At 37.0% G+C, this 11,176-nt stretch overlaps 1 protein-coding gene across 2 annotated transcripts; it reads left to right on the top strand.

The window, feature by feature from the left end:
• The first annotated feature begins 458 nt into the window (after nt 1-458).
• On the top strand, nt 459-2,519 carry LOC109002448 (cyclin-D1-1-like). 2 transcript variants are annotated; one of them, XM_018980205.2, is made up of 5 exons: nt 459-879; nt 956-1,042; nt 1,173-1,488; nt 1,565-1,680; nt 2,139-2,519. In XM_018980205.2, exons 1-5 carry the CDS (start codon nt 616-618, stop codon nt 2,304-2,306), a joined length of 951 nt encoding a protein of 316 aa, XP_018835750.1. In that variant the 5' UTR covers nt 459-615; the 3' UTR covers nt 2,307-2,519. The 2 variants fall into 2 exon arrangements, with proteins under 2 accessions (XP_018835750.1, XP_018835749.1); XM_018980204.2 differs by having other exon boundaries at nt 1,170-1,488.
• Nucleotides 2,520-11,176: the final 8,657 nt, after the last annotated feature.

The following is an 11,176-nucleotide window of genomic DNA, read 5'->3' as shown; positions in this document are numbered from 1 at the left end:
ATTGATTCAGTCAAGTGAGCAAACCTCTTCTTATTTGTTGTTATGCTGATTATGTATGTACCTCCCTCATAGCAAGAGAGATATTTCAGGGGAATGTACAGACTACAGTTGTTGACCTCTAAATGAAGATTAATGGTTGCTTGCTACGTGAGTACCAACTCCAAGGACATTTCTATTTTCTCCTGTCATACAAAGTACAGTCATTTTTGTGCTGCATCTGGTGCTTCCAAGTTTTCCCGTAGATTAGTACAATGAACCATTATGAAATAAGGACGTCAGGAATCTCAGAGGGTTGCTAAGATATGGATTTAATTAATTAATGATATAAAACAAGGCTTCATCAAGTCTTTACTCCGGGACAGGATAAGCATTGGCCCTACTCAAATTTTGGCAATCTTTCAACGAAGCTTCATGCACAGGGCTCACTTTCATCAACCAAGCTGCCGTATCATCTCACTCTCCCACTTTATAATAAATAAATCTTCGGACAGGGCTTGGCTTAGCCACTCTAATAGAATCAACTCCATAAAATTCCTGAACCGAGCCGTGAAACAGAGAGTGATCGGAAAACGATGATGCTCAGTCTCTACTAATTCACTGTCGGACACAGATACAATGTTCATGTCCTCACCCTACTCAACTCCCAACTTATACTGCAATGAGGTAGCCGCTGAAGTGGTGTCCTCAAATGCGGACTTGATCTGTGACCATGACGTTGAGCATGAAACTCTGGATTTACTGTCTTACGACGACAGCTCTATCATTAGTCTCTTTGATTCTGAAATTGATCAAATGCGGGAACTTGAATCGCTACGTCATGTTCGTGGTGATTCTGGCCTTATCAGTGCTAGAAAAGACGCTGTCAATTGGATGCTGAAGGTAATCTATTCTTCAAAAAGCATTTAATATTCGGTTTTGCATGATTTCCTTTATAATTATTTTTGCATCTTTACAGGTGCATACTTGCTACCGGTTTAGGCCCGAAACGGCATATCTTTCTGTAAACTATCTGGATCGTTTTCTCTCCTCTCATTCTTTGCCGGTAATTTCTCTTATTCCAAGGAAACTTCAAAATTAGAGTAATGGCACTTGATCAAATTATATCATTTAACATTTATAGCTAGAACCAGCTTGTTTGGGCCATATATCAACTTGTTACACTTTATCAGCAGCAAGGTAGAGGATGGCCTCTGCAGCTATTGTCCGTTGCTTGCCTGGCTCTGGCAGCAAAAATGGAGGAAACAAGCGTGCCACTTTTATTAGACCTGCAGGTGAAGGAACCCAAATTCTTGTTCAAGCCCAAAACAGTTCAACGGATGGAGCTCCTCGTCCTGGCCAATCTTAAGTGGCGATTGCGCATAACTACGCCTTTTGATTTCGTCCCCTATTTCATTTCTAAGTTTTCATGTCTTGGCTCTCCACGTCCACTAAATGATTACAGTCAAGCATTCTCGCGTGCCTCAGATCTTATTATTAGCGCGTGTCGGGGTAATTCTCAAATCAAAACTCTCTCTCTCTCTCTCTCTCTCTTTCCAATCATAGCTCACAGAGATGTTCTCAACAGTGATGGATTACTTGGATTGTCCACCATCTGCAATAGCAGCGGCTGCTGTGCTATGCGCAACAGATCAGAATGTGGATCACCGGGAGTTGGGCTACTTTCACAAGAGAGTAAGCAAAGTAAGCCTCGCCCTGCAATTTGCAATTATCAATATACTGGTTGCCGATATGGCTCAAGTGTATAGTCTTTCCAAACTGCATTTACAGGCTACTTATTAATTCCCAGCTAACTTTTACGAATTGACAAAGACAACAAATGAAAATAGGCCTTTTATTGGCATTAGAATCCCCAAAGAATGTTAATTTATACTACCTGATAAGCACCACTGTCATTTTATCCTGTTTTTCTTTTGTATTAACACCAGACACAAAGCAGTTGTTTGCCTCTTAAAAGTGGTCCTGATGATAAAGATAAAAGAAAGAAAGAGCCGGCAGTTTAGGATACTCTCACATATGAAAAGTGGATGACATTGTATTTTGTTTCCAACAAATGTACTTTTGTGTTTCGAAGTCCTAAAGTGTGAGCCGGGTAACAGAAGCATGCATATTGTAACAATAACTGGCATTGCTGGGTACAGGAATCCGTGAAAACATGTTTCGAACTTATGAAGCAGAACAAATGTCTAATGGGACACGTTAAACAGCAGAAGTTGCAGCCAGTGCCACCAATTATTCCTGTTGCAGAGTTTGAAGCAGGTCTTGGCAGAAGCTGTAATGCTCAAAAAACTGGGGTAACAAGGACTTGAAGTCAAGCCAATGTTCAACGATTTGAACTAATGCTGAAAGCAAAACTGTTTTTCTTTTTTCTTTTTTTTTTTTTTTTTTGGGTCTTTTCCTTCTTCCTACTATTTCTTCGATTCTTTGAAGGTTTTTTCTCGTGTGTTACTACTGCATTGTAAGATGATTGTGAAGGAAGTTTTTTAACATATGCAAACAATAATGATGATTGACATTATTAATTTATCTTGTGTTGGACAGATTCCATTTTTCTTCCCTAAAAATGTAAATCAAACTCCTGATTTACTTATTACCTGTACAAGCAAACCCCTTGTTGAAATTCCTTCCTTTTTTTTTCAATGAATACCTGTGTGTCTGAAAAACGTGTCCAGAACCGCTTGAAGGACTCATTTAACCTTTTCCCATGGTCGTTGAGGAATATATCTAGGGGTTGATTCTTCTGTAAAGATTAATCCTAGGCTTATCATTTTCCTATTGGTTTTACGACTTTGCGTTGTTTTAGAAACAGCCCCCACTCCCCCAACCCCAACCCCAAGAAAAAAAAAAAAAAAAAATAGGACATTATTAGTTTGTCTCGGTTGGCTAACTATTATATGATCCACTCTCACATCGATGGAAATTATAGAATAATTTAATAAGCTTTTTCACACAGATCATGCACTTGAAACATGCGCTTAAAAATGCTTTCTTTGGAACAGACAAAAATTACCCACCAGATGAGATGCCGTTTAATAGGGGTTTTTATGCTGTTCTTTCTGTGTTCTAGTGTTTTAATGTTACAACATATGGATATTTCATGCTACAAATAAGGAAATAATAGTCCTCAAACGTGACATGCCTGCCTATAACGTCGTGCAACAACATTTTGGCATGACCACCCCCCATCACATTCATTCAAACAGACAAGACCCATCAGGCAAGAGGACCTATTGCTTACATGATCAGTACATGACATGATTATTTTCACCCAAATCCCAATTAGCAGCTGAAGTTGAATACATTAAAACAGGAGCGCAATAAAAAACAAGAGACAAGGAAGGATCCTAGGAGCTTGCTGTAGGGCAGGACAAACATTGCTATCAAGCTAAAAAGGATGATCAGTGTCCTTTTTTCTATGGCTGGAGTTCCTTGCGTTAATTCACGTGGACATCGTACGTGACTGCACGAAAGGGTGAATGATGTTGAGAAGGGAAGTTTCTCTTCACCAGTAGTATCCATAGAAGCATATTGGGTTTGCCAGCGGTGGACGTGAGACTCGTGTCGCGTCACTTCTTTTCGAATTTCGTCACAATTGATCAGAAGAATCAACGAAATACCTCGGAACCCGAACTATAAGAGTTTTTACTATAAATTAGTCACTATTCACATTACACACTCTGTATCTATAATTTTTTTTTTATAGGAATGTATAATATGAAATAATAAATAGTGATAAAGAAATTTTTTTCCCAAAACAATACATTTTTGTCTCTGCCAAATAGTTGAACTGGGAGGCATCTCATTGTTGACCGATTCTCACACATTTAAATTATTTTTGACCGATTCTTGCTCATGAAAACGTTCATGAGTGGGAGTCTATCATCTTAAGAGTCCTTTAAGTGGTCCAACACTCCTCCATCAGTTTAAATTGATCCCATGAAAATAGGATCACGTGGGACACGTAAACCCGAAATTTGATGGGAATTTCGACTATAAATACATGTGTTTGGTCCCCAAACTCACTCACTCAATTCCCTTCGGTAATACACCATCTAAATAGAGTAGAGAAGAGTTTGGAAGAGCCAAACACAGTGAAAACCGAAACTTTTTCAGTGAATTGCATCAATGGCTGGAAGTAAGATTTCTTGGCATTAAACCCTTTAATTCTCGTTTCTAAAGTGTTATTCCGCATTAGAGAATTTTATTTAAGTCTAACAGTTGGTATCAGAGCATTAAAATCCTCTGTCTTGATCTTTAAATTCAAAAAACCGTGTTCCTCTGTTTTTTGGCCGAGAATTGAAATTTTTTTTGGGTTTTGATTTTGGACGTTTTTTTATTTGAAAGAAGTTTAGAAATCATATAGAAATATTTTTTCTAAGCTTTCTGTGATTAAAAACATCATTTTTGACGTGAAAAAACACTGTAAAACGCGAAAATCGCGCTGCGTCTGGAGGTAGAAGACGACGAGAACGACATGTCGTTTTCAGGCTTGTTGAAAACGACATGTCGTTTACAGCTGCTTTGGTTTCATTCGGTACTGCTAAACGACAGGTCGTTTTCAACTTTGATGAAAACGACATGTCGTTTAGCATAAGGATTCTTATTCCCGTATACCACTAAACGACACGTCGTTTTCAATTTAATGAAAACGACAGGTCGTTTTGCTTCGGAGGCCCGTTCAAGTGTAATGACAAAAACGACACGTCGTTTTTCAATTGATGAAAACGACATGTCGTTTTATTCGGTAGTCGTTTATCAAGCCTGAAGGTAAACGACATGTCGTTTTGAGTTTCAGTAAAACGACATGTCGTTTAGAGGCTGTCTGTGTTTTAAGAAATGGGCAAAACGACACGTCGTTTTTTCCTTCTTGAAAAAACGACTGTCGTTTACTTGGTGCAAAAAAAAAAAAAAAAATTTTCCCATTTTTAAATGGCTTGAATAGTGGGTTTTTGGGTCTATGCCCATTGTGCTTATAATTTTTTATTTTTATTTTTAATTATATGCAATGAGGATATTTGTTTATTATGCTCATATTTAGTTTGCATAAATTGATTAATTTTTTACTTTTTACATGCAATTTTTGATGAGTATATAGTTTAGAGCATGAGATTAAATGTTATGCATAATATTATAATCTAGATTGTGCAATATTTATGCTTATATTATGAATCTTTTGTGCATAGTTATAACATGTGAGTATTAGTTAAAATTATGTAATTCATAATATTAAGTTAGTCTTATGCAATTTAAATGTCTAGTGATCCATATAGTTTTATGTTAATTAGAGAATAGCCACAGCATCTTTAATTAAGTAAAATTATAATGATTGATTAGGATCACATAAGAAATATTAGACATTAATTGTAATTAATTATACATAAATATAATAAATTTTATCCCACAGGAATTTTTATTATATTTATATTATTAATTAGGATAAAATATCAAGTTATTCATTAATTACCCACAGGAATTATGAATGAAGTAAATAATTTGATAGTTTTATCATAAAAGTCTAAGATAGAATACACATCAAATTCATAATATACCCTTTAGAATTATGAATTAAGTAATTATATTGATAAAATTCTATCATATAGAATAATTGGATCTACTGGTATTAAAATTTAGCCCACAGGCAATTTTATGTCATTAGATTCAATTTTTAGGCATGATTTACATTGGTAAAACATGAATATTTATTTAGGCCTCAATTTTAACATAAACATGTAATCTATATGCAGTTTCACAACCTACAAATTTCTCTGATATTCGTTATGATATCCCTGAACTTAAGGGAGATAACTATAAGGTCTGGAAGGAGAGAATTCTTCTTCATTTAGGGTGGATGGACATAGATTATGCTATTAGGAAAGACGAACCACCAGCTGTAACTGATACCAGTAATGCAGCAGACATCGCACTTTATGAGCGATGGGAGCGATCTAATCGCCTAAGCATGATGTTCATTAAGACTAGAATATCAGCTGGTATTCGTGGTTCTGTCGATCAGCATGAAAAGGTCCGAGACTTGCTAAAAGCCATTGATGAACAATTTGTCACTTCAGACAAGGCTCTAGCAAGCACCCTAATTATGAAGTTCTCATCCCTAAGACTCACCAGTGTGAAAGGTGTGCGTGAGCACATCATGCAAATGAGGGACAATGTGGCTCAATTGAAGAAACTCGAGGTTGAAATGTCGGAGTCCTTCCTAGTGCACTACATCCTGAACACACTCCCGCATCAATATGGACCCTTCAAAATCTCTTACAACACACATAAGGATAAATGGTCAATTAATGAACTCATGACCATGTGTGTTCAAGAGGAAGGGAGACTGATGATGGAACAGGGTGAAAGTGCAATGCTGGCAACGCATGGAAAGGGCAAAAATCAAGCCAAACTGAAGGGAAAAGGCAAAATACCTCCGCAAGGTGGTATTAAGAAAGATTCCAAGTGTTTCTTCTGTAAAAAGAAGGGACACATGAAGAAGGAATGCGCCAAATTCCAGAAATGGCTTGCAGACAAAGGTAATTCGACCTCACTTGTTTGTTATGAATCTAATATGGTTAATGTCAATATTAACACATGGTGGATTGATTCTGGATCAACAATCCACATTTCGAATTCCTTGCAGGGTTTGCAAAACCTAAGGAAGCCAGTGGGAAGTGAGCGAAGCATCTTATCAGGAAACAAGATGGGCTCGCATGTGGAAGCTGTTGGAACTTGCTATTTAATTTTATCTAGTGGTTTTGTTTTAAAGTTGGAGAAGACCTTTTATGTTCCAAGTTTTTCTAGAAACTTGATTTCAGTTTCAAGACTAGTACCTTTTGAATATTCCTTTAATTTTTCAAATTCATCATTCAGTTTATTTTATAAATCTGATTGTGTTGGGAATGGTACTTTGTCTGATGGTCTTTACTGCATTAATTTACAAAACAATACCACTTATGATTCAATGCATGTTCACACTGGCACTAAAAGATGTGTTATTAATGAGGATTCCTCTAAATTATGGCACCGGAGATTAGGCCATATCTCCATAGATAGGATTAAAAGATTAGTAAATGAAGGGGTACTTAATACTCTAGATTTTTCTGATTTTGAGACTTGTGTGGACTGCATAAAGGGAAAGCAGACCAACAAGTCAAAGAAAGGTGCCAATAGGAGTTCAGACATATTAGAGATCATACATACTGATATATGTAGTCCAGACATGGACTCATATGGTCAGAAATACTTCATCTCTTTTATAGATGATTACTCACGATATATGTATCTCTACATGCTTCATAACAAGAACGAAGCATTAGATGCCTTTAAAATCTTTAAGGCTGAAGTAGAGAAACAATGCGGTAAACAAATTAAGATCGTGAGATCAGATAGAGGTGGAGAATATTATGGTAGATACACTGAGAATGGACAAGCACCTGGGCCATTTGCAAAGTTTCTTCAAGAGCATGGGATTGTTGCCCAATACACCATGCCTGGTTCACCGGACCAGAATGGTGTAGCAGAAAGAAGAAACCGAACATTATTGGACATGGTGCGGAGTATGCTTAGCAGCTCCAATCTTCCTAAATCATTGTGGGTTGAAACACTTAAGACGGCAGTGTATATATTAAACCGAGTTCCAACCAAGGCTGTTTCTAAAACGCCATTTGAATTATGGAAAGGTTGGAAACCGAGTTTGCGACATATGCGCGTTTGGGGATGCCCGTCTGAGGTGAGAATTTATAATCCACAAGAGAAGAAACTAGACCCAAGGACCATTAGTGGGTATTTCATTGGATATGCTGAAAGGTCTAAAGGTTATAGATTTTATTGTCCATCTCACAGTACTAGGATTGTGGAATCAAGAAATGCAAAGTTTCTTGAGAATGACTTGATCAGTGGGAGCGATCAAACCAGGAACATAGTTCCTGAGAATGATCATTCAGAATCTCAACCTTCCACTTCAAGTGATAGATTGGTTATTGTTTATAACACCCCTCATGTACCAACTGGTGTTGAACTACCAATCATTGAAGTTCCACAAGTTGCTAACGACACTCTAGTAGATCAGGCAGTTCAAGAGTTGCCAACAACTTTTGAACAACCAGTTGAACCACATACTACTTCTCAGGAAGATGATGGTGCAACATTAAGAAGATCTGTTAGAGCAAGAAGATCAGCAATTCCTAGTGATTATGTTGTGTATCTGCAAGAATCTGACTATAACATTGGAGCCGAAAATGATCCCGAGTTATTTTCACAAGCCATGAGTTGCAAAGAATCAGAATTATGGTACAATGCCATGAAGGAAGAGATGAATTCCATGAAGAGTAACGAAGTCTGGGATCTTGTTGAGTTGCCTAATGGTGTAAAAGCCATTGGATGTAAATGGGTCTTTAAAACCAAAAGAGACTCATTAGGCAACATTGAGAGATACAAGGCAAGACTCGTAACTAAGGGATTCACTCAGAAAGAAGGAATCGATTACACGGAAACTTTCTCTCCCGTATCTAAGAAAGATTCCTTGCGTGTTATTTTGGCATTAGTAGCCCATTTTGATTTTGAATTGCAACAAATGGATGTGAAAACAGCATTTCTCAATGGAGATCTAGAGGAGGAGGTTTACATGAAACAGCCTGAAGGATTCCCCTCTAGTGATGGTGAGCAATTGGTTTGCAAGCTTAAGAAATCCATATACGGTTTAAAACAAGCATCTCGCCAATGGTATTTGAAATTCCATAATGTAATTTCTTCATTCGGTTTTGTAGAAAACGTTATGGATCAATGTATATACCAGAAGGTCAGTGGGAGTAAAATATGTTTTCTTGTTTTATATGTGGATGACATTTTGCTAGCAACCAATGATAAGGGTTTGCTGCATGAAGTGAAACAATTCCTCTCTAAAAATTTTGATATGAAGGATATGGGTGAGGCATCTTATGTCATTGGCATTAAGATCCATAGAGACAGATTTCGAGGCATCTTGGGTCTGTCTCAGGAAACCTATATTAATAAATTTTTGGAGAGATATCGGATGAAGGATTGTTCACCAAGTGTAGCTCCCATTGTGAAGGGTGATAGGTTCAATTTGAATCAATGCCCAAAGAACGACCTTGAAAGAGAACAAATGAAGAACATTCCATATGCTTCTGCTGTCGGAAGCCTAATGTATGCTCAGGTCTGTACAAGACCTGACATTGCATTTGCTGTGGGAATGTTAGGACGATATCAGAGTAATCCAGGTTTAGACCACTGGAGAGCTGCAAAGAAAGTAATGAGGTACCTTCAAGGGACCAAAGAATACATGCTTATGTATAGACGAACGGACAATCTGGAAGTAATTGGCTACTCAGATTCTGACTTTGCTGGCTGTGTTGATTCACGCAAATCAACATCAGGATACATATTTTTGATGGCCGGTGGAGCTATATCATGGAGGAGTGCCAAGCAGACTTTGACTGCCACTTCTACTATGGAAGCCGAGTTCGTCTCTTGTTTTGAGGCCACTTCACATGGTGTATGGCTTAAGAGTTTCATTTCTGGGCTTAGAATTATGGATTCAATCTCTAGGCCATTGAGAATGTATTGCGACAATTCAGCTGCTGTTTTTATGGCTAAGAATAACAAAAGTGGGAGTCGGAGTAAACACATCGACATTAAATATTTAGCCATAAGGGAACGTGTTAAAGAAAATAAAGTGGTCATTGAGCACGTAAGCACTGAACTAATGATCGCTGATCCTTTGACTAAGGGCATGCCACCGTTGAAATTCAAGGATCATATAGTGAATATGGGACTTGGTTCCATTATGTAGTTTTTCATTGTATGAACAATGTTATTTTTATGAAATTCTTAATCATTTTGATGATCTTTTCTCATATTAATGTGCACCTTAATTTATTTTTGAGAAAATTTATCTGTATTGGACCAAGAATAAACATAGGGTTTATTCATTAAGAAATTGTTCCCACATAAATTATAAAGAATGAATACATAGTAATACATAGAAGATAATACTCGTCATTAGAGGACCTATCGCCATGATTCATGTATTTATTACTTAAATGAAGATTATTGATGGGTTTAAGATCAGGAGTGTGGACCAAGTGGGAGAATGTTGACCGATTCTCACACATTTAAATTATTTTTGACCGATTCTTGCTCATGAAGACGTTCATGAGTGGGAGTCTATCATCTTAAGAGTCTTTTAAGTGGTCCAACACTCCTCCATCAGTTTAAATTGATCCCATGAAAATAGGATCACGTGGGACACGTAAACCCGAAATTTGATGGGAATTTCGGCTATAAATACATGTGTTTGGTCCCCAAACTCACTCACTCAATTCCCTTCGGTAATACACCATCTAAATAGAGTAGAGAAGAGTTTGGAAGAGCCAAACACAGTGAAAACCGAAACTTTTTCAGTGAATTGCATCAATGGCTGGAGGTAAGATTTCTTGGCATTAAACCCTTTAATTCTCGTTTCTAAAGTGTTATTCCGCATTAGAAAATTTTATTTAAGTCTAACACTCATTGCATTAGAACATGAATTGGTTCAGAGAAGATCTGCAAAAGAAGGAAAATATTCCACTGAATTCGAGGATGTCTAATAGGATAGATATACGTGTATACATAATATGGACATTACAGTATCTATTACTATTCGCATAAGGCTTCTTTTTTTTTTTTTTTCCTTGAAAAAAATAAAAGAATATCCTACAGTCTTTATTAGAAAAAACTCTCAGAATAATACTTTATACATAACTCGCGCTCGTTGCAAACTTATTCCAAAAAAATGAAATAAAGACCAAAATAAACAAAACAAGACCAATGCTTAGTCATGTAAAAATAGCAGGAAACCGAAGTCATAACCAACACTAGGACAATTTTCAAATACGGCAACTCACTACGATCAGTGCGCAATATGCCCCTAAGCAGATCAGGAATATTTACTTCTGAAACTCATTGTTGCAGCCCCTACTTCCCAATCTCGCAAGCCAATTTGCTGTAGAATTTTCCTCCCTAAAAACATGTTGATATCGAATATTCAACACCAAGATAAGGTTTCTTATTTCCTCCCAAAAGTCCCCTAATTACCAAACATTAGATCTGCCTTCCTTCAACCAGTTAACGATCAAAAGCGAGTCAAGTTCCAGAATAACATTATTGAATCTAAAAATCTTGC

The sequence above is a fragment of the Juglans regia genome, chromosome 7 (assembly GCF_001411555.2).
Source record: "Juglans regia cultivar Chandler chromosome 7, Walnut 2.0, whole genome shotgun sequence".
Taxonomy (NCBI): Eukaryota; Viridiplantae; Streptophyta; class Magnoliopsida; order Fagales; family Juglandaceae; genus Juglans; species Juglans regia.
This window is presented reverse-complemented; position numbering and strand designations above follow the sequence as displayed.

Coding starts and splice junctions, on each gene's coding strand:
- LOC109002448 (XM_018980204.2), top strand. CDS start 616: ATGTTCATGTCCTCACCCTACTCAACTCCCAACTTATACTGCAATGAG. Junction 880..955: donor CTGTCAATTGGATGCTGAAG/GTAATCTATTCT, acceptor GCATCTTTACAG/GTGCATACTTGCTACCGGTT. Junction 1,043..1,169: donor TCTCCTCTCATTCTTTGCCG/GTAATTTCTCTT, acceptor ACACTTTATCAG/CAGCAAGGTAGAGGATGGCC.